At 33.1% G+C, this 27,586-nt stretch overlaps 1 protein-coding gene across 1 annotated transcript in view; it reads right to left on the reverse strand.

Annotated features, from left to right (window-relative positions):
- The window catches only part of LOC129802640 (tyrosine-protein kinase receptor), a 52,805-nt gene that overhangs the window by 8,339 nt on the left and 16,880 nt on the right, over window positions 1–27,586 (reverse strand). The window contains exons 2-5 of the mRNA XM_055848614.1: window positions 25,895–26,668; window positions 11,686–11,887; window positions 8,485–8,973; window positions 4,111–4,430 (exon numbers count right to left, since the gene is read on the reverse strand). Of these exons, the coding sequence (XP_055704589.1) occupies window positions 4,111–4,430; window positions 8,485–8,973; window positions 11,686–11,887; window positions 25,895–26,329 (1,446 nt within the window). The 5' untranslated portion in view covers window positions 26,330–26,668. The remainder of the gene's footprint in view (window positions 1–4,110; window positions 4,431–8,484; window positions 8,974–11,685; window positions 11,888–25,894; window positions 26,669–27,586) is intronic.

Raw genomic sequence — 27,586 nt, forward strand, 5'->3', positions numbered from 1 at the left:
TTTTCTTATTTTTAACTGAACCTGGACCTTATCATGATGTAATTTAGCTCCACAAACCAATTGCGAAACTTACTTACATTGATAAGGCTCAATTTCATTTAAAAATAGGATTTGAAAGCCCATTTCCAAAGGTGTCCCACTGTCCCCTATGATAGAAAAAGGACATTTTTCTAAAAAGTACGTTTAAATTCGCAAAACAATGCTTTTTTTCAAATAAGTTTAAGGAAATATTAAAAAAAAAAATAATAAAATTTTCAATTTGGTAAAAATATCAAAATAAGTAAAACATTAACTATTATGCCCTTTTTAGTACGCTTGAAAGTACGTTACTCTCCTTCCACCTTAATTAAATTTAGATTCAAAGAAGGAGTAATCCGTAGAATGACTAATTTTTAATCCTCAATCGCCGATATTAACCATAATCAGGGATTACTCTGCTATAATTAATTGGAGGGCAGTAATTAGAGTCCCATTGAATATATTTTCCTACCGTGCTTGTGGTATTCAGGCAATTCATTAAATTATCGCAAATACTTCATTAAGAGCTATTCTATATGCGAATTTTTCTATGATAAATTCAACCAGATATTATTTAATAGGCATAATAATAGATAGCAATATTCAAGATATACAAAGAATAAATCTTATACAAACCTATTTACCCCTAAAATTGCTTTTTGAGAGAAATCGAAGACTATACTGACTATATTATTTAATTTTTTCCTAAAACCTAGATATATTAGAAGCTTCTGTTACAATTCTTAAAATACTTAGGTGAACGAAATTAAATTTTGGCCAGCTTGTAATTTCGACCACTTCGTTTGTTACTCAATTTTCCATGAATTTTTAGTTTTTGCATACTTCTAAAGAATATATAATACAATGCAAAAAAACAAAAAAAAAGTCGGTTCGACGAGCAAGATGATGTGATAAAAACTTTGGAATAATTTCGGAAGGGGAAGGATCTATGAGAATCAAGGTGGCCGAAATACTACCCAAAGCTATGCCTATATTTTTATTGATTTTAAAATGTATTTAAAATCGTTTTAGAAGAAACAAAGATTCTAAACTATTTCCAAGTTTCCAAGCAACACTCCTTAAAAATAATTAACAAAAAAAATCAATTTTTATTAAAAATACATTACATGCAATTATTATGCCGAAATTTGGTACAGTTATCATATTTTAGTTTTAAATTTTTATTGCGCAAAATTGATATAAAATCAATATCATTATTATAATCAATGTTCCCAAGAAATTAGCCAAAATTTTCTTTCAAGTTTTAAGACTAGGTAGGGGTTAGGCCCAACTCCTGCCGAACCCGGATCAAACTTCTAAATAGTGAACAATTTTATTGGTTTTTTTAAAGACCTAAGATCATTGCTCTTAGTACTCCAATTCTAAGTCAAAAGTTGTCAAAAATAAATTGAGTGACAAGAAATAAATCATAGAAGTTAAGATATAAAGCTAAGCCTTAGGTCTGAAGAAACCCGTATAATAAAGATCCCTGCTTAAATAATTATACGAAACTTTAATATTAGGATCACAAAAACGATATTTTTACTTGTTTTTAGATAAATATAATAAATTTAATGTAATAAAATGGAAACTAGACAATTTTTAATACCGTCGTTGCGGGTGACTTTGCACGTTTTTTCGCTGTTTTTCAACTTTACTCTCTAAAAGTGGATAGTTAAAGTGAAAGGAGGGGGGTGAATGGGTAAAATTATTTGTATTCAGTTGTTAATGAATGGATTTTGTGCCACTAACATTAATTTTATAAAATTTTACTATGTTAAACAAAATCAAGAAAAAAGACTTGCACTTGGGATAAGGTGCGGGTGACTTTGCACTTTTTAATAAATACTAAAAAAACAATTTCTGATAATAAACGACAATGAAGATCTTCATATCTAAGGGTAAGATGCACGAGATCTACAAAATGACGTGGTCGCCATCTTGATTTGACGTTTCTGTCCGCCATTTTGAATAACTGTCAAACCCTAAAACTGGTCCGATTCAGTTGAAATTTTAGTATGTTGTAGCTGATGTCAAGACCTTTTCAAAACATATTTATGTTCCAGTCTACGTCAAGTATTTACCTAGATACAGAGGCTCAAAGTTTAAAATTTTGTAATACTCATATTTTGGCGGTCTTTATTTTTTAATCTTCAATATTTGAAACCTAAACCTAATGCCTTAGTAACCATTAAATATGGTTGGGACATTAATTTTATATATTTATTTACTCTAATATAATTAAAAAAAATAAACGAAAAGTGCATTTAATTAATTTTTTTTTATTTTTCACCTTTGCGAAAACAGTTTTTAAGATTCTCAAATAATGCGCTGTTATAAACAAAAACATTACTTTTCTTTTTGTTTGTTTGTTAGATCTCATCGCCTAACGATCGCGCTGTCTTTTTTGTGATAGTTTTGATAAAAGAAGCTCCCTGTAGTTCTGTATTCATGAAAATGTCAAAATTTTGAACTTGGAGCCCCTATATCTAGGCAATCACTTGACCTAGGTCGGATTTTATATATGTTCTGAAAAGGCCTTGACATCAGCTACAACATACTAAAATTTCAGCTCAATCGGATAAGTTTTTTGTTTAGACAGTTATTCAAAATGGCGGACAGAAACGTCAAATCAAGATGGCGATCATACCATCTTGTAGATCTCGGTCATTTTATCTTAAGTTCGCACAAAATTGGATAATTTTTAGCCAAATACTTCTATAATAAAGCTTTAGAAAGACCAATATATGCAATTTTATAACATAAATCATGTGTTCTTAGGAAGATAATAGGAAAAAATATATTTTTTAATAAAAATAATCAACAAAATCGAAGTGGATTATTCTAGCCAGATAAATTTAGATTGGATTTGGGCAATTTACTATTCTGAAATCGATTTTGGAATTGCACCTTCAGATAACTTTTTCACGGAGGCATTTTTTGAAAAAATACCTATATTAGCATTTCATTGACTATTACTGAAACTACAAGAATCCTTTTGGGGATCATTGTACCTTACTTGGTACATAACATATCCCTATATACTTTGACATGGTAGACTGGATCGGCGAAGACCATCAATAAGTGCTAGAATTTATGAAAGTCTTACGGACAGCAGAGTGCAAAGTCACCCCCCGAGTGCAAAGTCACCCGCAACGACGGTAATTTATTTCTGTGCAATTAAAATACTAATTGCTGTCAGGAGAAGATTTTTAATTTCTTTAAGGCACTATTCCAATGATAAGTAGTAAAGGAAAATCTTTGTCCTGAGCATTTTTTTACTGCTCAAATTCAAAGATATAGCGGTTATATAATCGTCTTTTTTTCAACTTGTAACCGCCTTGGAGCCTAAACGGTAATTTATGATCTTCGATGATAAATAAAAAAATATCTCCAAACGTTTTTATTTTTTTTAGTAAGAGTTACCCCTCCATTCTGGGATAAAGAGCGAAAATAGCACATTCTATAGGTGGGGTATCTGACGGATTATATTGGATTCAAATTTTCCGGTGTTCGTCAGGGGCAGCTTTTTCCTCAATCAAAAACTCAAAATTTTGCTCCAAAGCTTTCAACCCTTAGTATGGGTCTTCCTCAGTGGACTGGGAAATGTTTTATTGTGTTTTCAGGATCATTTTTAACAATTTTTATCTATCTCTACTCACTCAATTTAGAATTTTTAAATAATTGGGAAACGTCTAACGTCTGCTTATCATACATCACCACTATTTTTCACTATTTTTTATAAATGCGGAGCTCAGAGGCAAAATTGAACATATCCTATGCTTTAGCCATAGGATATGTTCAGTTCAATTTTGCTTCTGAGCCCCACAAATATGAGTAAAATGTCCGTATGACAAGGAGTACGAAAATTTGATTTCGACTTAGTAAATGCGAAATTTATTACGTTTTAGACCAAAAGAACTTTGACTTTGATACTTTTAAAACACTTAGACACTTTTTTTATTTTCAGCTTTCATAAGCTCGAATTAAAGTTTTTAAAGATTTTATTTATAAATTGATAAGAGCGCATTACACACTTCAAATTTTATGAAAACGATTCTCTATTAAAAAATCTTTTAAAAAATGACTCACCATGCACGTGTTTCTGTACGGAGAACTGGCATTGGCGTGAACAGATGGAGGTGGATTGAAGATGACACTATTCATTACAGCATTGCTGGCAAATCCAACCAGCTTCTTCTTTTCCCCATCATTGACATGCTGGTTCATATTCACGTACATGTAGTGACCCGTCACGTTCATATGAATATGCGTATGATCCGAATCAGGACCGGTTTTGTCTGTAGGAGTGGGTCCTGTGTGATGACTCCAAACAAGAATTGCCTTTCCAGAGTTCTGCCAGCCACACCATCCACTTTCAAAGTCACACCGACCGCCAAAAGGAATTTTATCTATTTGTAAAAAAAAATAAATAAAATAAATCAGTTATACAATTAGTTTATCATTTAAGAAGCTTCTCATGTCAGGAGGAAGTGTAATACGATAGAATAAATTTTTCCAGTTTATAATGTTGTGGTTTATCTAATAGAATTTTTATTTTTCTCTAGGAAGAAAACATTATCCTGTTCCCCATTTTTCTCTTCTCTATTTAACAAGATTTTTTTATTACCTGTGGCATTTTAGCATTTCCCTTGTATTTTTCACTTTCCCACCTTTTCCATCTGCCCAAGAAGGCAGGATATTAAATTGAGGCATCCTCTCTCTTTCAATGAACTTAATGTAATTGCACTTTGTTGGATATAAATTCAGGATCCCAGGGAATATTTCATTAACATGAAATGTTTTTACCGGACTGAAATTGATTTAAGGTATAGTTCACAATCAAAGGTAAAATGTCACAGAGAAGGGAATTTGCGTTAAATGGCAAAATATATCCTACATTCCCATTCTAACTTATCCAAATTTCAATTTACTGGTTGGTTTTATTCGCTCTTTGATTCCATTGTTCGGAAATCATAGAGAAATTGATAACAAAATGCAGGTATGAAATCGATGGAATTTGTCATGGAAATTTCGAGCGTGTGCAGTAGCGAGTTAAAAGTAACTCATTAGAGGAAATATTACAGATTTACAGATATTTTTTTATATAACTTATTTTTGCATTTTACTTAAAATATCCAAACAATAAATAAATAATTCAATAGGTACGTGAAATATGTCAGTTTTTATTTATTTATTTTTTATTAAACATCTGTGAACTTTAGCACATTTTTATAATAAAAGCTATATTATTTTTAAAAAGTGAAAAATTGAAAATATAATTTCAGAAAACCCGGGGAACCTACAGTAGACTCTCGCTCAATCGGTTCTTTTTCAATCGGGCGCAAAATTTTGTTGACAATTTTTACCTTTGATTTTAAAGCCAATTTGTTCAAATTCGCTGCAGTTCCTCTTGTTTTATCGTGATTCTTTATATTTGAGCGCTTTTTGTGGAATTTACAATGATTTCGATGCCCAAATCTCTCGATAATTTGGATGACATTTTGCCCCATATGCCCGATTGAAAGAGAGTCCACTGTACATATTTTTAAGGGGAACTCACATTTTTTTTCGAAAAACCGGGAACTCGAGTCACTCTAATTGCTTATGAATAATCCCTTGTCTCTATCAAAGTTTTATAATTTTCAATTAAACAAAAATGCTAATGTAAAACCTCAAATGTTTAATTCAGAATTTCCAAGTTACATCCTGTGAACCCACTTTTAACATATCTTTATGGATCAAATGATTTTTGTAAAATCACGTATAATTCATGTAATTCTGTAAAATCAAAAAATGCTAGCCATATGATCGTAAACTGACTCGGAAAACAATCAGAGATAGTGATTGATGATTTTACAGGGACCCGCAAAAATTTACCTTCGCATAATTAAAATTGCCTTTACAGTAGAGCCCCGCTATAGGCCATCGCTCTATAGTCCACAATTTATCGATCGTTGATTGCAAAACACTGATTTTAAGTTAGGGTATGTTTTTTAGTACGCGACATGCAATGTTGTCATAATTATTTTAATATTTTTGGAAAACTTTATTGAGTAGTTGTGATAATTGTGATCCATAATGAAGAGAGCGAGGACAAGTACCACAATCGCAAAGAAAGTGGAAGCCGTCGAGCAATTTCAATACTAAAAGTCGTTGAAAATTTAAAAAAAAATGACATGGACCATAGTGCGACCCAAGTGTCAAATCTAGAACCAAATATGGACTATAGCGGGGCTCTACTGTATTTATTTTATCCACACCACTCCCCTTTCCCTGAAATTATGTTTTTTTATATTTTAAAAAAGCACAAAACGTTTCTTTTTCATATTTTTGGATATATTTTAAAAGATGTCAAATCTGACTTTTCGGCTAACGAAAATAGTGTAAAATTAATTCTAAAAATATCTCATAACTTTTGTAGATAAAGACAATTTCATGAAATTAAATTCAATCACATCCCTTTCTATCTCAAACATTTTAATTGTCTATCCCACTCTTTCGTGCCCTTCTTTCTCTTCATTTTAAAGCCACAACAAATTCAATTTAGTTCAATCAAATTTTAAATTCTAATGAATAGGCAGGCTAGGGAACTGTGCCAAATTTTGGTTAGTTTGAAATTTCGGCCACTGCTTTTGTTCCTCAAATTTTTATGAATTTTTAGTGTTAGTACATTCTAGAGATTATACAATGCAAGTACAAAAAAACAAAAACGTAGCTTCAACGAACAAGATGACGTAAAAAGTAAAAAAAGACTTTGGAAGAATTTCGGAAGGGCAAAGAACTAAGGGATTCAAGGTGGCCGAAATATTACCCAAAGCTATGCCTATAATTTTATTTATTTTAAAATGTATTAAAAAATGGTTTAGAGATAAAAAGACTCTAAACTATTTCCAAGATTCCAAGCAACACTCCTTAAAAATAATTAACAAAAAAAATCAATTTGTATTAAAAATATTACATTTCAAATTTAATGCAATGCAATTTAATGCACTTACATGCAATAATACCGAAATTTGATACAGTTATCCTAAGTATAAAAATGTTATGTTTAACCACTCAAGGACCAGTGGGACACCGGTAACCAAAACATTTTTATTGCTCGAACTCAAAGAAAGAGTAGTTATATACTCGTCACCGTCCTAGAGCTTAAACGGTAAGAGATATCGGCGTGCAGTTTTCGATGACCCCCAAAAAAACAATATCTTTAGACGTGTTTTTCTAACCACCCTGCCCCCTTTATCCCCACAAAAACTATGTTTTTTTGGTTTTTCCCAAAATTGGTCAAAGCCTTTTCAATGATTTTTGAACATATTTTAGAGGTACAAGTTCAGGCGAATATTTCGTCCAAACATACCTATGACCGGAAAATTCGCCATTTTGAATTATTGAAGGGCAAAAGTCAACCACTTTGGAGGGCCCATTTCTCAACCGATTTAGTTAAATTTAAATTTTTTGGAAAAGTATTGAAATTCTGAATCCGACTGCATCAGTCTTTATCGGTAATCAACTGGTTAAGTACAGATTTTTGAATAATTTTACATCCCCTATAATTAATATCCCCTAAATATCATGTTTTTTCGGTTTTTTCTCAAAATTGGCCCAAGCGTTTTCAATAATTTTCGGATGGGTTTTAGAGGTAGTCCAGGCGAACATTTCGTCCAAACCTATGACCGGAAAATTCGCTATTTTGAATTATAGAAGGTCAAAGGCTAACCACTTTAGAGGGCCCATTTTTAAACCGATTTGGTTAAATTTGGATTCTTTAGAAAGGTATTGAAATTACGAATCCAGCTGCATCGATATTCATCGGTAATTTTTTTTTTATTTTCAAATAATTTTGTGATTTATGAATCAATTTGATCTCTAGTAGAGCAGAACCATGCAAAAACTTAATTCCCGATGAGCTCTATTTCGTGAGTTTGAGCACTCTGCAAAACTGGAACGCTTTGTCATCTCTTTTTTCTAACTAATTTAGAAGACAAAATACTTTGAAACCATAGCGACTTATTGGTCCTTAAAGGGTTAATGCAATAAAACACAATTTCAATGCACAATTCCACAAATTTGAATCCAACCACATCTAGATAATATCCCGTCCTAGCCACATCAATTTCCCATTGAATATCTAAATTCGTATAGAGACTTGTATAGAGACGCAAAAAAGGGTGCCAAAGACTGAAATAGAATATTCATTGATAAAATACGTAATACACCAGTAATCTTTCTTAACTTTGAAGAATCAAATCAATCAAATATTAATTTATGTTAAATATTTTAATCAGCGATTTCAAATGCTATTTAAAACACTTTTTAAGAATATTCTTGAAAAATTTCACAATTTAGTAGTTATTAATAAGGAATAATCCTTAATTGTTTTTAAAAGTTTCAAAAATTTATTTGAGAGCTTGAAATTAAACCCTGCTATTGTTACTATTGTTAAAAAGAATTAATTTATTGACTTACCGCAATTGAGATTCTCATCTTCGCCTTCGTCACATTCTGCAGATATATCGCAAATCCCCTGGAAATCAATGCAAACCGACACTTTGTTGGAGTTGCACTTAACTTGGTTGAGACTACAATTCCCTCCATTTGGATTCTCGGCGAAACAATTCACCATTCGGAGATTATCAATAGACACATGTCCTCTCGATCGCCCTCCTAGTCCATTTGGCACTACCTCAAAGACTATACGGAAATCCTTGGAGACGCGATCGATGCGGAAGCGATTGAGTTCCCAGCGACGTTGATCATTGCCAGCAATTTCGGAGATTACCCAGGAAGACTCCTGAGTCTTCACTGGCTCAATCACAATCCGAATACTGCCCAGAGTCATGGAACTCTGGTGGATGAACATTTCCAAGAAGCAATTCTCACGAGTTGTACTAAACACGGGTGACCGCATGATCCTCTGAGTAGTTTCCGGTGTTAGACGCAGGTGAAGGAAATGACCTGAAAACCGTTAGAATTTATATTTACTCAAAATCGTAAAAACGAAAGAAACATTCAAGGCATCCAGGGTATTTTTCTAAAAGTTGGACACTGCTGAAAGTCGGAAATACCGAAAGCCGGACTATAAAAGGCGATTTCAGTACACAAATAAAGTGAATTCTCGCTTATGCGTTTAGTCTTCGACCGGGTGACATAAAATAGCCTGCACAATAGTTTTTTTTTTTAAATTTTGTTGACTGTTCACATTTTGGACGTTTTTTTTTTAAGCAAATATGCTACAATCTGCTATGATTCTTTATCAATATGATTTTTATTTTGGAAAGTATGCATATTCAGAGAGAATGTAGATTCGGTCAAGTCGGGATTCACGGTACATAGTTTCTATGTTAAACAGAAAAATCGTTGAATCGTTTGAAGGCCACTTGCCAGGGAGTAGTACCTTTTAGTTTGCCTGCGAAGGAATCTTGAGGAAACCATTTTTATTCTAAATATATACTTCCCTTACTATTCATTGAAATATTTATCAGCCTCACACAAATATTTTTTGTACAAATTATACACAATCAAAAATTTCATTTGGTGGCTAATTCTACCCCGGTGTCCCTTACTGAATAAAGTTGAGCTGTTTCTTAAGTGTCCGCCTTTTCAAACTGTATTGTACGGTCTTCAGGTTAAAGGCTTAATCGTATGATTTTAAGTATGTTTTAATTTATTAACAGGTGAATTTTTGGAAAAATGTTTACTTGGAATTTGGGATAATCTATTGAATTTTAAAAATTACTGAAAATTACTGAAAGTCTAAAAATCGCTTTAGACTAAAGTTTTCTAGACATTAGGAGGCATTTTCGTTAAAAATTGCATCTTTGAGAAAATTTTGACATTATCACCAACGGCACTGCAGGCAGTTTCACTAAAAAACTTAAGCTAAACAATGCAAAATGTCTCTTAATAAATTAAAATATAATATTTCTCTGTCAATATTACCCTTCACTCGCATTTTTGTTCAAACCTACTAATTGAATATTCTAAAACGTTATCAGTACAATGGAATTTGTATAGTTCTAAAGTTAACAATTTATTCACTAAATTTATTTAGGAATATAATGCACTAGAAAAAGTTTTAACAACTCTTTTACAATGAAATTCTTTTTAAAGGCTATTCAAAGTAATTTTAAATAGCTCTTAAAATTGAAATTCTTGTGAATTTCGTGAGAATTTCAGTGCATTCTACAATGTTATTTAACAGATACTGTCTGCAGTGAAAAGCTTAATTGACATTCTTCACTATTTTCCGGGTATAAAGTTTAGCTAAATCTTATAAATTTGTTAACTCTTGGTAGATTCGATGTGATTTTCAACATGAAGTTTTGTAGTTAAATTCTAATAAAGAGATTGTTGTAACTAGGGGAAAGCGCGGTACTTTCGGTTGACTTAAGCTTCGAACAACTCAATCTGTTCTCTATATTCCCAATGGATTTGACGGACTGCTCTTAACACTGAGAAAAAAAGGGGGTACGATTAACTTTTTTCCTCATAACTTCAACACTTTTTAGGTGTAAAAATATATCAACATTTTTTCATGTTAATTTTACACCTTTTGAAGTGTAAAATTAACATGAAAAGGGTAACTTTAACCCATAATACACCTAAAAAGCATAATATTTACACCGATTTCGGATCAATAATTCAGGGTAAAATTAACATTTCCGAAATGTTAATTTAACTTTTTCGGATTTCTCTCAGTGAAGGAATGGATAAGTGGCTCTCAGAGTGAACCGTGAGCGGCGATCGGCAAAATAGTGCTGATTTGGAGCTAAAACTCAGCAGATCGGCACTATTTTGCTAAGAAATCGACAGATCGACACAATTTGGCCAAAAATCGGCAGATCGACACGAGATCAGCAGATCGGTATAAGATCTGCAGATCGGCATAAGATTGATAGATTGACACAAGATCGATAGATTGGCACCACTTTTGGGAGAAATCGACAGATCGGTATTTGAGTAAACTGTGAGCGGTACAGTTAACTACCCCTTTGGATTGCTCTTTTCAAGAATTTTGAAACATTGGACTAGCTAGGGTCAAATTCATTAAAAACATATTCAAAAGAATGAATTGCTCAAACCTTAAGTCGTCCGATGGTAGGACGCTTTTCCCTATTACACCCTTCAGAAAATCATAAATTAATTTTAAATTTAGATTAATATTTAAAAGTTATATAAAACTACTTTTAGGACATTCCAAAATTATTATCCATAGCTTTTACATAACTTGTCAACACAATTAAAGGAATGGATTCTTAAATTAAAATTTGTTCTTTTGTGTATACTCTTATTTTTAGAAGATTATGGACTTATTGTAAGAATTATCTTTAGGGAGAGGTGGGCCTGTATTGAAAGCGATAAATTTTTGCATATTTTTAAAGAAAACTAAGCTTTAACGTAATGTAGTTTGGATATACAAAACAATTGTGGATGTGATTGATGACTAAGTTCAGCTGTCTTATAGAAATATGCGAAAAAACCGTTTTTAATGTAGCCCCAGTTCAATATAGTCCCACCTCCATATTGATTTATTGTGAAAAATTCAATTTCTTGACGAAAAGAATTTACCTTTTCTCTATTCTGTTCACTTTACTTATATTTATTTTTTCAATTCTAACATTTTTTTTTAAAGTACTTATATTTCAGAAATTGTAATAAAGTTCTTACCACTGGCATCATTGAGAGCATCAGCAGGAGGTCCTGGCATAATCCCAGTGCGATTGGTGTCAGTTAGATTGGCTCCTGTGACAACTTGAAAACCATCAACGATCGTCTCATTCCACTCCCAATTGCATTTAGTCTCGAAACTGCATTTTACTCCCAGAACATCATCGATCTCACTCGCTTCATTCTGCGCCTTTGAATTCAACTGCAATATTGGAAAAGAAAAATTGTTTTTTTCACAAACAAATTTTCACACTTCGTTGTGGGAGTTTTCCATAAAATGCTTCTGCATGTAAAAAACCGTTATCATCGCATTAATTCAATTTACCCATCAGACAGCACCAATTCCAATACATTTCGCAATAATTCAATAAATTGCTTTACACAGAGCAATTGAAACTTGATATTCCATCGTGAAATTTCCATTAAATTTTCCAGGAACAAAATGCTATACGAATGAAAATGGTTACGCAATCTTATTGGAGAAGCTTTTAAGAGAAAGTCATACTCTGGGGAATTTCAAACCTTCTTGGTGAGGAATATATTGTTAAAATTTCAATCAATTTAATTACGTTTTATTGCTAGAAGAACTCTACATAAGGAACACAATCCGTTTTTTTTAAACCCCAAAGCTTTCTACCCTTTACCCCCGGGAACCCAAATTCTTGATTTATCTTTGTAAATATGACTATTGCTGAAAGATAACGTCATACTCTCTGTCTGTCTGTAGAAATACAGGCCAATCGGTTTAAGATTGCAACGTGAGATTTTCGATAGACCCCTCTATAAATCATTAAAATTATCTTTATATTAAATTCACTCCTCTCTTTCCCAATCAAAAGCTTTTTTTTTAGATATCCGATCTGAATATATCCAAACAAATCTCAAAATATGTGTATCTCAATGGGTCCCGGTCAAAATCCCGAAAGCTAAACTCTAGAAAGCCAAAATTCCGAATTCTTAAAAATGTCATAGCTACTCCCACGATTACAACCGGTCTTGCTGAAGGTAAACGAAAATTTTCTGAGTCTTGGGAAATTATTCTTCACATTATCCTCAATATAATTATAAAGCCCGGGTACAATCGTGGGAGTAGCTATGGCACTTTTAAGAATTCGGAATTTTGGCTTTCGGGGTTTTGGCCAATTCGGGATTTTGGCTTTCGGGATTTTGGCGTTCGGTATTTTGGCTTTCGGGATTTTGGCTTTCGGGATTTTGACCGGGACCCGGAAGAGCATAGCGGAATCCTCCTTGTGATGCTGCGACACTAGCAGAAGCAGATACTTGCTTTAGATTGTGTGGAATAGCGAGGAGTTACGCAGGAAACCTTAAAGAGCCATAAGTGGCATTTTAAGTAAGTTCTTAAATACGAAAATGCCGTCATATCAAGCGTAATAACGGTTTTTCAATATAAAGCCTTTCAAAGACTCCAGTAAGAATATTTCTTAACCCTTTAACGACGAGACAGTTTTCGCGGATCGAAAATCAGCAATGAAAATGAAACCGATAAACAAAATCGGTAAAAGGTCTTACATCTAACCTTAGAAAATCTAAAAGAGTCTGATTCGGTGTATTTTGTTCCTCTAATGAGCGATAGGAGCAAAAATAGCCTAAAAATTTAAGTAATTTTTCTGACAATACCAATGAATGGTAATTTTCACTCTAATAAAAAATATTATGTTTGAGTATTGTAGTTTTATTTCCCAAAAGAGTTCTACTTAAAAAAAATTGGAAGTATAAAAAATAAATAAAATTAATTCTCATTATGAGAATTTAAAAATTCATCATTTTTGAGTTTAAAAATTTACTATATAACAAATACCTGGAGACTTGCAAAAAATATCCTAGATTTCTTCAACCTTCTACTTTGCAATTACGTACAAACATAAGGAAAAGGTAACTTTAGGTAGTCAGGAAAAATTATTTTCTTTATGGGACACCGGTGTTCCAATCGTCCTTAAAGGGTTAACCAATTTCAACAATTTCGGGTTCATTGGAAAGGTCTTTGAAAACCTGAAAAGCTTAATCTGGATTCATTTGGTTAAATGAATTAATAATAAATCGGTTAAGATCCAATGAGATTTTTTAGGTATATGAGAGCAAGTTAAAGAAAACTACAAAAAAACTGAAACTCACAAGATCGACTTTTGTTCAAAAGTTGAGCTTCCAAACAATTTTAGTAATTTAATACAAATGATACAAAACTTGTTTTGTACCACAGTATCTAGGTCACTAGTAGAGGAATTCCCCAAAGCTTTGTCATCCCTTGTCAAATAAAATACAAATTGTTTAATACTTCTATATACCGCATATAGTAAAGTTCAATTGTTGGACAGAACAATAAATGTGTACAACACTGATATAAAAATGAAATTGGGTGTGGGAAAAATAGAGAGGGTGGTGAAAAGCTGCTAGTAAGGGACGAAAATTACGATGGCACTAATTGATCATTAATTGAGGGTGCTGAAGAACTCCTGCTGAATCAACAATTTGTTTTCTCAAGTGCATCCAACAAGAAGCCCCCATCGACTGATTTTTCTGCAATGCGAACTCAATTGATATGCCCAAGGGGATACTGGTTTTTTCTTGAGACAGAACTAAATTGGCAAAAGTTATTTCGTTTTCGAGAAATACAATGCTCAAATTAAAAAAAAATCTATATAGAATCTAAACTTTTAGTTGAGATAAAAATTTATAATTTCATAGAAGTATTTAGGAATTTTCCCTATTTCAGCCATGTCCGTAAAATATCATTCAAGTGTAAATAAATTCCAGGTATTTATATTGACTGAAGCTTGTCATATTACATGAATTGTTGCATGAATTTCTTTCTTGGCTTCTGAAAAGTCGAAATAGGAATATCAGAGAAAGCTTTCACCTGCTTTCATTCACTCTATCTGCATGAAATAATCACATTGTGCTGTATTTTTGTATTTCTGCGAAATTATTCAAGAACTATCGTTTTCATACAAGCATATATTTCTATCATTGGTCGATAAACTCTGTATAGTTTTTTATCTATATTTTTCATGTTATGCATCAGCGAAATAACTCTTTTTCCGGATTTCAAAGATCCGGCTGAATTTTTAATGTTTTTATTTATATAAGTCTCTTTAAGTTTTACCAACAAAGCTTTTTGTTCGGAGAAAAATATTTGGTTAATTTAAAGCCTAGTCTTTAACTACGTTAACACAGAGTTTTTGGCACGAATTCACAAAAATTTATCTTATTTGCAAATACGCAATGGTTGCCGGATTTTCTATTTCTTTGTTTATTGACTGATTTTTAGAGTATACATTTTGAAATTTATTTCAAAGATATATTTAGAAATACAAATGTTTAAAAACGCAAGCTTATGCAACGTGCTTTTTAAGTTTTTAACACAATTTCAGATTTTTTCTGCTTATTTGTGAGGTTTTTAACTGCTCGAACCAAGAGAGCAGTTTTAACAATCGTATTTTTTTCAACTTCTCTCCATTCTGGCTGCCAAACGGTAAGAGATATTGTCTTCCGGTCTTCGGTGACCCCCACAAGTCGACATTTTCTATCAAACTAACTTACCCAAATTACCCTCCATCCCTTTTATCCCCTCCAAAAACATGTTTTTTGACTTTGAAAAATATTGTCCCTGGTGATTTCTTTCATTTTTTTTATAATAGGGTAAATGTCCTAATTCAAAACCATTTCCAGACGCTTTAACTTTGACAGAAGATTTAACACATTAAGTTAATATTTTTTCTGAAGAGAATTGCATGAATTTGCTCCTTGACTCTTCTAGAATGTTACTGTTTAGTAAAAATTCTTTAGATATAATTTGAAAACTTCTTAAATACAAGAAAAATACGCGAGCGTAAAATGCTTCTATTGGAAACATATTAATCCAAATGGAGACAAGGGAAAGTTTCTAATTGGAGACAAACAGTGTAAGTGAAACCGCGACGAAAGGCTTCCAAAACCTTATTGAGTTGCTCTTGAGTGCAGGATTTGTTCTTATTCCTGGTCTTTTCTCCTTGCCCATCTAAAACAATAAGAAAATCTCTACAAAAAATCATATTTCCGGGGTTTCCTATTGAAGCATTTGTAGACTCTTCAGAAAACCGTTTTTGTTTACGAAATAGGTAATTATTTCATTTGAAAACTTCACGTACCGTTAACAATGAAGATTAGCTCTTCATTTAAATAAAATTAGCCAGAAATATGACATAAATGTTAAACAAAGCGAATAAACAACAGTCACCTCATTGTGTTTTTCATTGGAAAACATGGTCGATCGATGAAAAATTCGATGGTGAAAAGGTACACTTTTAATTATTCTGAGAAATTAACAAATTAAAATTTGTGAATATGAATGGATTTTCGCTTTATTTCAAGCAAAATTAACTAAATAATGAAACTGTGGTATAGAAAATATATAAATATAATAATTTAGTACTGTATTTACCATGAAAACAATGACCTTTCCATTTGGAGTAGCGAAAAATTTCCATTTGGAGCAGGTTTTGAATTAGCTTAATTTACCGTAAATATATTTTTATAAACAGTCCCAAAAGAAAAGTTTCTAAAAGTTTAACAAACTTTTAACAATCATTTACAAATTTGACATCCATATGACAATAATTTTCACGGAAAGTTACAATAATCTTTTAAAAGGATTCATTGGATAAATCAAACGTTTGAACAACACTTTTCTAAAGGACAATGAGCAGAAATGTATGAAAGCTGGTTCAACCCTTTGTCAAAGATGGGACTAGGCCCATTTTATAAGTGTTGGTATATATGATTTAAAAATTACCGAGACCCAAGTCAAAAAGGACTATCAATCCTTGAGAAATTATCGATATCTTTTTGAATATGCACAATAATGTTGACTTTATGTATTTTTTTTTTGAAAATGATTTGACCGATCCTAGTGAAATCTGGCTTAAAGTCGACGTAAGGCTTAAGCTTCAAATATGTACCTTTATATTAGGTGAGATTCTTAACAATCTCACCTACTATAATCCTAACAAAATTTCATGTCGTCCGATCGACCTCAAATTTGGCCAAAATGTGTTTCAGCACTTCCTGATTCCGAATATATATGTGGCTAAGTTACGTTCCCGGCCGGCCGCTCTTTGGAGCTTAATAGCTCCTAAACTAAAAAAGATATCGACTTGCGGTTTTCGGCAAACGTTATATATCGGGTAAAAATTGCAACTTGGTGCATTGACCCCCCACCCCCCACCCCTCCTTCCGCCATTTTGAAGACCCCCCTTTTTTTGTTTTCTCAATAGCTCCGCCCCTATGGCATTCAGCGGACTCAAATTTTAGTATGTTATAGCTGGGCCTTAGGGCTTTCCATCAATATCAAACTTAAGGTCCCCCGACCCCCCTGACCCGAGCTATAAGGGTCCAAAAAAAATTTCTTAAAATGGCCATAACTCCGGTTCTAATTGTCAGAATTTAAAAAGTGAGGGCTTTTTGGAAAGCTCTCGTGAAATGCCACTTCCCCTTCTAACATCGCAAGTTCATAAAACCACCGCTAGGGGCGCTTTTTTTAAAAAGAAAATTTTTAAATCTTAAAAGTTAAATAACTCAAAAATTCCATTGTGCATCGGGCTGAAAATTTAGTATGTTGTAGCCGTTGATTATACCTATCAAACAAAAAAAAACTTAAGTCGATCCATAACCCCTGACCCGAGCTATAAGGGGTCAAAGTTCGAACATTGACCGGCCTCTATCTCCGGTTCTAATTAACATAGCGACCTAAATTTTACCTTTTTGGTTTCGTCTCGATGAGCACTTTCAGATGGAAGTTCAAAAATTCACCACAGGTGGCGCTGTGATAGCGTCAAAATTCATCGAAATTCAAAGTCACTTTTCTCAAAAACGGCATTGTGCAAGTTAATGAAATTTTAGTATGTTGTAGTCCAGTCTAGGACGTTTCCAAAATGGTAATAGAACCGGAGATATGAGGGGTCAAAGTTCACGAAATTCAAAAAATCATATCTCCGGTTCTATGTGACCGATTTTGATGAATGAGGGCTTAAACGAAAGATCTCACCAAATGCTACAACTTTCTAGAATATTTGAACTTCGTGGGACCAACACCAGGGGCGCCACAGTCGAAAAACCAATTTCAATATCACATAACCTCAATTATCTCGACTGTCGCTAAACCGATTTTGATGATTACTTCAACATAATTGTAGAGGACATTTGTCTCTACATTTCGTCCATACATCATTTTCCGCTCAGACTACGCTATCACTCCGATTTTGCCGTTTAAGTGTGAAAAAATTGATTTTTCCAATAATAACGCTTTGAAATCACTCAGATGCCAATTTCACTGCCTCTACTCCACCGAGACACTTAAAATAGGGGTTTAAATGGAAAGTCCCGCAAAATACAACAATTCTTTGATTTAGTTGAAGTTCAATAAATGAACACTTGGGGCACTCTGGATGAAAAAACGAGTTAAGAAACAAAAAACCTCGCTTATCTTGGCTTCTGAGTAGTCGATGAGTCCAAGTTCTACGGCAAAATTATAGAGAACATTCTGGTCTACATTTCACCCATATATCACTTTTGTGCCAGTTCATCCAAATCCTTGACATTTTGGTTCAAATACAAAACTTGTATAATTTCACGAATTTGATTCAAGATAACTGAATGGCGTCTCCCTACTTCAGCATCAAATCGAATTTGCATGCACTCCGAGTTAGCTCACGTTAAGAATCTCACCTACATAAGCCGGTTAGGATTATCTGTCCCTTTTTCCTCTGACTAATCCAACTTGTAGCTCCCATTCAAACTAATCGCGTTTTAAAGCCGAGCATTGCAGTTCAAATGAATAAAGACTTGTTTCGTGTAATGGGAAATCATCGGTATTCCGAAGAAATCTATAGTACATCCCATCAAATTTTTGAGATTACCTTAAGGTGTATGTTCTTATAAAAGGTAGAATAATTTTATAAAATTTTCTTATTTTCTCAAAAACGCTACATTGAAAGTTATTGGTACACTAAAGAACGATTTCTATGAGAACTGGAAGAATATTTTCCCAGAAGAAAAAATTAAGAAAATTAAAGGATAAGAATATAGTTTGCTTTAAGAAAATTTTCTATAAATCCTCTTTTAGAAATTGTTCTTTGACACCAACAACGTAAGACAAAACTTTATTGTAAAAAAGCAGTATTGTAAGATTTATAACTCATCTTCTTTTCCAATTATGAAAAATCACAATCATAAAACATAGATTCGAAATTACTTAATACATTTTAAAAAGGGGTAGCAAAGCGTCTCAGGCTTTGCGATGTGCTCGAACTCAGGACATACTTCCTGTATCTCAAAAATATTTTAGTATCATTTGCCTTTCACACGATTCACAACCGATTTATTGAGCAGAAATCACTCAAAATATCGCCCAAAATAGCTTAGAAGTAAATACAATTGATTTTCTGATAAAAAATTACTTATCGGTTATGATTCGATTTATTATTGGTTAAGAACCGATTGGAACCGATTCAGGCTTGTTAAGAATTCCAAGACCTTTCCAACGAGCCCAACCATTCGGTTAAGAAATAACGTTCTTTATGGTTCTGGCACACTTTTTAGATCAGGAAAATTTCATGTAATCCAAATTCACATCTTTTTCTTCCTAAAATGATTGGAATATATCTATCTCATTCTCTCACACTCTTCTTCTTCTTTTAAACATCACAGCAAATTCAATTTAGCTCAATTTACTTTGGAGTACGAAGGAACGAGATAGACATATGCAAAGCGTGTGAGATAGAAAAGGATGTGAATATTGACATCAAAAAATTTTGTCGATCTAAAAGGTGTGCCGGAGAATTTAGGGCCTTTTTTACCTTTGACATTGAAAAACCGTTATTATGTCCTCAGCATACCATTTAGTTCGGTATATTTCATGAAATCAAAATTCGCGTTCCTTTATTTCACAAAATATTTCTCTAAAGCATATCCAAAAATGAAAAAAAATCACATGACGTGTTTTCGAGCAATTCCAAAACTTGTGAGACTCATGGGTGGGGGGGTCTTTCAAAGCTCCCTAATCTCTATCTCTAACCGTTTGGACTCTAGGCGTCTTAACGGCCGGACTGACATATGGACAGACGGACAAACAGCATAACATGAAAAAACTCGAAACTTTAGATTTCCAAAATTCTACTAAAATATGACTCCATAGGGGGTAAGAAATTGAAATATAACTTAAAATCGAGGGATTATAGATTATATACTGCTCTCTCTGTAGAGTTCGTGCAGAACTACGTTTTACAATTAATCACTAAGATTTGTAATATATGCCTTTGTCAAGTTGATTAAGTTATTTGAATCAAATATAATAAAAAGATATTTAATTCTATTTCAAAATAGGATATCTTCAATCTTATCAATAAATATTTTAATTGACTGACGGATTTCCTTAAAAAATTAAAACATAGCTTTCCTTGAATATTTATCATGAGTTTGCGCTAAACTGCTCATATAGATCCACTTTTGGCTGTTTGAGTGGCATTTTCCCACTGATTCTTGCAAATTTGATGAATTATAAAATGTCATTGGAGATTATTCAGGTAGAAAATTTGCTAATATTATCGCAGGAAAATGTAAATTCCGTAGGCGGTCTTTTACCTTTTACCTTTACCGAAACATCCCACTGTCACGCGTTTTTCCACCCTTTGGACCGAATTTTCCATGAGAAAATAGGCACAGAGATGCAGTTTTCCACCGCATCCATTTGATATTAATTTGTCCACTTTGATTCTAGGTGAAATTTATAAAAATTTAGTTGGGATCTCGGAGATATCTTAAAAGGAAGCCCTTATTTTTATTCTTTTAGAATTAAATTGTCTCTAATTGAACATAAATGGTCTTTAAAAAAGAAGTTATATTTTACAGTATGTGTTGAAGCTCATATTCCATCCCAAAATGTTCACTTAAAACTTAAACTTATAGATGTGTTTAAATTTAAAACATACGAGGATAAGTTTATTGCAAGGATAAGTTTTAATACTCCTGCTCCTCCTTCTAAAATTTACCATGGAAACAGAAATTTTTGTGAAAGTCAATACTCGATGTAGGGGAAATGCTTCTAATTTTGTCCAGTTTCTTATTTTGGACACTTTGAGGATAACATTGGACACTAAAAATAAATTGATTAAAATGATGGATTTTTATTCCAATATTTGATGAATAATGAATTCTATCTAAATATTTGTTCTTTTTGGAATATTTTAACACTAAATACGTTAAAATTTGAATATGATTTGAGTTGAAATTGCTTTGTTGAAAATTCAGTGTGAGCAATTGCTTACGAGAAATATGACAGAACTTCATGGCTTACTTCAGTCTTATTTAGTTTTGGTGAAGTACTAACAAAGTTTGTTCGCTGTTTTTGAGTGATATTATTGAATATTCATTGAGTATTGTGTTGATTCACGTTACTGATGATTTGTACATTTGACCTGAAGTGAGATTTGCCTTGTGAATTATATTTTTCGTGTGAAAAATGGGAAATTTTTTAAGACATTCACCAGTGAGGTGATGATTCTTATTTTGGACAGGTGTTTTTCTCACGAAATTTCGTGAAGTTTTAGCTTTTGTGATGACTAGGTTGGACAAATGCCTGGAGAAACAAAGGAGCATCATCTCTACGAAAGAGATGCAGTGAGAAATGCCTTGAAAGGCTCCCGGAAAGGGCAGGGAATGAGCGAATCCGCACGTACTTGGAGTACCGAAGTCAACTCACTTTAATGAATGATATGGAAAGTTTCTGGGCGTCTTGTGACATTCCACGTTTCCCTTACATGGCCAGGAAGAGGACTTGGTAAGATTGGCTCATGAAATGAAGAGCAATGGGCATCCTGTTGAGGCGGATTATCTGTCCAAATTTACAGACAAGTTGTAAAAATTAATAACCAAGTTGTCCAAAATAAGAGTCAAATTCACCTCTACATATCAATTCATTTTTAAACGTATTAAAACTAATTTTAGTAAAAATGAGATGATAAATAGCTTGCCAAGTTTCTAAACAATCCTTCTGAAAAGAGAGTAACAAGAAAAGTCAATTAGTATTGAAAATATGGCACTTCAAACTTAGGATATCGATGCTTATATGCAGACTGTCCAAAATTATAAGCACTTCCCCTATTGTGCAAAGGGTGTAATATAACAGCCAATTAGAGAGACTAAAGTGCATTGTATGCATAGTGGTAAATGATCCTGAAAATGGTGAAAAGCAACCAATAAAGGAGGTATGGTTCTTCCTTTGAATTTCACGTTTACTCTTGGTGAAATTATCATATCGTATGCAAATGATGAAAATTTCAATATCCGGGAGTATTTCCTGTCTCTCATTTCCCATCATCACTTCCCTATCTCCATTTCTGCCAATTGAAATTTCCTTAGACTATTTCCTGTCGTTTCTCTTGCACGGAAAATGCCACCGAGAGAGGAACCTTTAAGCTTGTGGAGTAATCCTCTTCGCAATTGCAATCGAAAGCTTTTTGCGTGATGGGACAATTTTTCCTAGAATTCACCACTAAAATCTACTGGGATATATTTTCCTAATCTCATAGGGTTTCAATTCTAGGGCTAATTTTAGACATTCTATTTAGAGCTGCAGAAGAGAAGACAGAAAAAATCCTATAATATGTCATTTTTGCTTATAGCAAACATTTGCGCTAGAGTCCTCAAACCCATCCTGCAGACATACTTCTCCTTCTTTCCTCCCTTTCCTCCAGTTTTATCCGTACCAAAATAGATTCTTTCTCCCCTCAAAAAAAAAAAGAATCTATCTTGGATTGTGCCATACAACACGAAGTACACGAAACTACCTCAGAAGAATATCGGGCTAATTTTGCTGGGTTGTATATTTACAGAAGCTTTGATTAGAGATTTGGGTTAATTTATCCTGGGCAGGTTTTATCACTCAAGCAGCAAGTTTAGGGAATACTACTGTCTTATTACCTGTTTGGGTTTAATTTAAAGCAATCTATATAATTTATTTTTCCAATGTTATCCTTTATGCTAGCACCAACTGATTAATCTTTCAAATGTCAATTTCTAAATTTAGCAAGTTACCCTTAAACAGCCTGATTCAATTTATCTGAACACGGTTCTAAGAATTCAAAAATACCTTTATACATGTCTGTAGCACTTAAGCATTTGCGATAATCTATCTATATTATTTTACAGTTGTACCCAAGACGAAAAGAAATAATCATTACGCTCCAAAGTTTAAGATATGTACGTAAAATCTTTTCTGAACTCAACGCTATTTTAGGGGAGAGTGGGAAAGTTTCACACATATTGCATAGAATGTGAGATTCTTTTACAGAAATATGATAAACCCAAATAAAACATAATACCCAATGAAGTTTGTACTCAGAACTTCATTGGGTACCCAGAACTTACTACTACTTCTGGTACCTAGAACTGAAACGTAAATAAATTCTACTACCTTTGCCCAAAAAACCGGGAGTACGTACACCCAATCCCGGTATTATGCACATTTTCGGGACTGAAAAAAATGGCATTACGCATCGAGAAAATTTGCATACCTGCAGGGGCTTTCTTTTGAATAAATCGTTCGTAGAACGAATTTCGCGCGGAGTAAAAGTAGTTCAAACAAAAGGATTCAACTGTTTAATAGAAGTGTGCATTAACAAACAGTACTTTTTGGCCAGAGTTCTTCCATAAATGGTTAGAATACTTAAAAAATTTACCTTAATAAAAGAAATTAATAAAAGTTCTATTCTGAAAAAGTAGCAAAATGTTTTCAAATTTCCCGCGTCGCAAAATAGTATACATTCAGGCGTATTTCAAAAATGATTTCATAAATTGACTCCCCAAGGATAGGCGAACTTGCATAATTATATGTGTATAATTCCGTCAGGTGCATAATTCCGAAGGACTTAATGCTAGGACAGAGTGTAAGAAACATGCACATAGAGTAATCTAATAATGGGAACTGGCGCGATTTTCTTGATAGGGAGTGTATCCGGTGTTCGTCAGTAGGAAAAAGTGGTCACCCTAAGAGGAAAATACTTCTTTGGTCTTGCCCAGAGCTTTCGGTCCCAATATGGACCTTCTTCAGTGGCTGAAAGGGCATCAAAATTTATTTTGCAACATTTTCTTTCATTTTCTTGTTTTTACATCCCTGAGAAAAGCTGTGAAAACACAATTTAGTCAAGTGAGTGTTGAAATTGTCCAAAAATGACCTTTGTAAGTAAAAGTAAATTTTTTTTTCTAAAAACATCTTCGAAAATCATGTCCATCGGCTGAATTTTATTTCATTTTTTTTTCAATAAAAATGACAGAAAATATAGTTTTATGCCTAAGAAACAGAAACATGCTGCCTTTTTCTAGTCTTTTTCAAATCCTCTGATCTTTTTTCTAATCGATCAGAGAATCATAGAATGAATCAGAGAACATTGTAAAAAAAATTAGCAGCTAGGATGTTGCAAAGTTGAAAAAAAAGTCGATTGTGAAAACTGCTCTCTCTTGGAGTCCGAGCAGTTAAAATATTTTAAAAAACAGTAATTTTCATTGTAATTGCGTAAATATGTAAGAAATTGTAGCTCAGATATCTTCTATTTTAGGTGGAATTGAATTCTGCAATTTTTTACTTGACCCATTTTGCCCCTGGTTCCCCTATTATATATTCCGCTTATTAATATTCGATTTTTTTCGAAAATTTGTAGATTTGACGCGAAGTTTTTATAGAGCGGCTAATGCGTCGGCTTTTGAATTTTGAAAATTTTAAGAATTCCTCAGGAAAAATTAATGAATATTGGATATAATTTCTCGTTCGAAACTAGACCATTTATTCCTAATAAGATAACAGAACAGAATTTTGCTTTCGGAATAAGAAAGAAATGCAATATTCGAAGACTGGCGCGTTTAAAGGCGAACAATCTACCCTTTATTTGTTTGTTAGCTTCTAAATATGAAAAGTTAAGATGTTCTTGAAGTAATATTTAATTTTCTATCTCTTTTCAAGCCAGTTTTTATTATAAATAATTTTATATTATATTATATTCATTCTTTTTCTAATTTACAAATAGTGAAAAAATTAGTATCCCATTTCTTAGATATGCGTCTTGGACAGAATCATTTAGCGATTATCTCTAATGGCATTATTTTATTTACAATTTATGGAATGCAATATGACTTTTTATAAATAATTTCTGTTTATAAATTAATTGTGATTATGTGAAAATATTTTGCGTATTGATCTTAAAATAAAATTAATGATAGACTTTTATTTAAATAAATGTTGATTCATTTAATTGTGATTGAAACTTGAGAACTTGAGTATCAGAAACCTCTCCCTATAATATTAAAATTCTATTCAGGTATAACATTACGTTTATTTTTATGACAGAGGGAACCGGGAAAAAATTATTTAGGGTTAGAATTAGACAGTGTAGGATGTTATAGTTTGTTTTATAAGGAATGTTGAGCAAACAATTATATTTAGAATAAACACCTGCCTCACTATTCATTAAAATTTATCAGCCTGTATATTCAATTTTTTTTTGACCAATTAGCAAGGAAAAATTTTGACTGCTGGCTAATACTGCCTCGACCTCCCCTAAAACAGTTAATGTGAAAAAATACCAAAACTAAAATAATAAAAACATGGTATTCATAATAAATGAAAATTTTTGAAAAATAGAAATGATTGGTTAAAAAATCATTATTGAAAGAAATTTATGATAAATTTTGAGTTAGGGTAAAATGAGGTAATTTGGAACCATTTATAATTTGGGACATTTGAGAATTTCTCACTGTTTCAGATGAGCAAAGAGAAAACAAAGGCCGGGAAAATACGATTAAGAAGAACAGAAACAAGTTTTCTTCCTTTTGAATCTCAAAAACAGTGAGAAAATCTCAAATGTCTCAAATTATAAATGGTTCCAAATTACCTCATTTTACCCTAATTGCTAATCGAAAAATAATATTTGCTTGCAAACCACGTCAAATTAATAGAATAACAGTATGTTTACGATTGGCTAGATTTTAAAAGCAATCAAAGAATTCAAAACTTTATCCAATCAGATAATGCAATGTTGTACAAATATTTTATGATATTAATTATTTAATTACGTGTACGTAGTGCGTTGAACAAGATTAATCCATTTTTTTCCAATAGCCACATCTACACATTTATGAAAAGGTTCATTAGAAAAAAAATACTCACACTTCCTTTTAATAATTCCTTGATATTTGAGACTGGATCTTTGGAGTTCTCTGGATTTACTGGATCATCTCCCTGACGATCCCGGAAATTTGACAATGTGCTGTATGCTGGTGGACGAAGGTCTCGTGATATACCTGGTTCTCCTACTCGTATATTGTTCATGAGAGATAAATTTCGCAGCTCATTGAATTTATCTTTATTGCGACTGCGACCGGTGTAGGAGCCTGGGTAGTAGGAGTTCATCATATAGCCGCCATTGGCCGCGAATGGGTCTGCGATATGGGGCATATTTGTGGTGGGCACCCGACTCTGAGGTCCCAGAGCTACGCCCGAGGCGAATGAGGCTGACGAGGAATTGCTGAGTGGACGCTGGGCGGCTGACAAATTGACCGCCGCGGCCAGCAGAGCCGCCAGGAGCCACAGGTGACACCACATCGCCTCACAGCTCCAATTGTGCGACACTGTGTGTGCGTGTTGTGCGTGATTGCGTCGGCGTGGGTGGTAGACTCTTCAGCTGACGCCGTGTGTCGTCACTGGTACTGGCATGTGACTATAATTCCCACTCGACATGATCCCCTGACACTCCAGTGTCCAGAAACTTCCACACATTACAATATTCGTTCGCTAGGATGATCCTCTTCACTAAAAATTTCACTTGTGTCTATTTTTTTGTGGATTTTTGATGCACATTTCATGAGCTTAAGCTTTCATCACGGGAAGCTCTTAAGATTTCCCAGGCATTTGCAATGGAATGTCAAGTGCTTGATGTAATATCTGAAAGGCGCACGAAATATTCTAATATTCAATTTTATAATTGCTCAAACTGCATAAAAAGAGAGGGCAATCCGTCGCTTTTGAATTAGAGGAGCATGGGGCACTTTCACGCAGCTGAAATCTATTTTTTCTAAGGCAGCTTTTTTGTCAAACTCCAAAGTTAACTGCATTCAGTTAGTTTTTCTTGTGTATTGGTTATTTAACATATTTTCTATAAATTCATTAATAATTATCCCAAAACTTTATTATTTTTGAAAGTCATGCGTAAATGTAACTACACCACGCTCCCTTACATTATATTTTACCATCTCACCCCCGAGGGATCGTTTTATATTCTAAAGGCCAAACAGTAAACAATAGAGACTTATGTCCTAGACACACTTACGACTTAAGCCGACAGACGACTTAGTGGAAAATGATGGAAATGTAGTTTAATCATTATTTCTAATATAATTACGCTAAGCCGCCTCTCGGCTAATCCTCAGGTCTGTCAAGGCCCTTAGGGTCTCCAGAGTATCTCTCATTGAACAACATTTGACATGAACTTAATTTTTGTTTTCTGTAATTAGGGGTCCATCGCGAAGATGATTATCCCGTGAATTTTCTCTTGTGATCAAAATCTTTCCCCTTCGAAAATATGTTTTCATTGATCTACTCTTAAAAGTGACGTGTCTTGCAATTTGTTTCATTTTAGAAAACGGTCGTCCTGCGCGATTTTTCGACTCTGTACGACAATGGTCTTTAAATCATTCCGTCTAACTAGTTCTTTAAAATAAAAGAATATTTTTAGCCGACTGGAACGAGCATTTTGATTAATTGAAGAGATTTTTATTGACAAAATTTTATTTTTTTATAACTGATTTTTATAACTGATTTTTTTGTTTTCTTTTTAATAAATTTCGACGAATATTCAAAGCG

Source organism: Phlebotomus papatasi, chromosome 2, assembly GCF_024763615.1.
Source record: "Phlebotomus papatasi isolate M1 chromosome 2, Ppap_2.1, whole genome shotgun sequence".
NCBI classification, from domain to species: domain Eukaryota; kingdom Metazoa; phylum Arthropoda; class Insecta; order Diptera; family Psychodidae; genus Phlebotomus; species Phlebotomus papatasi.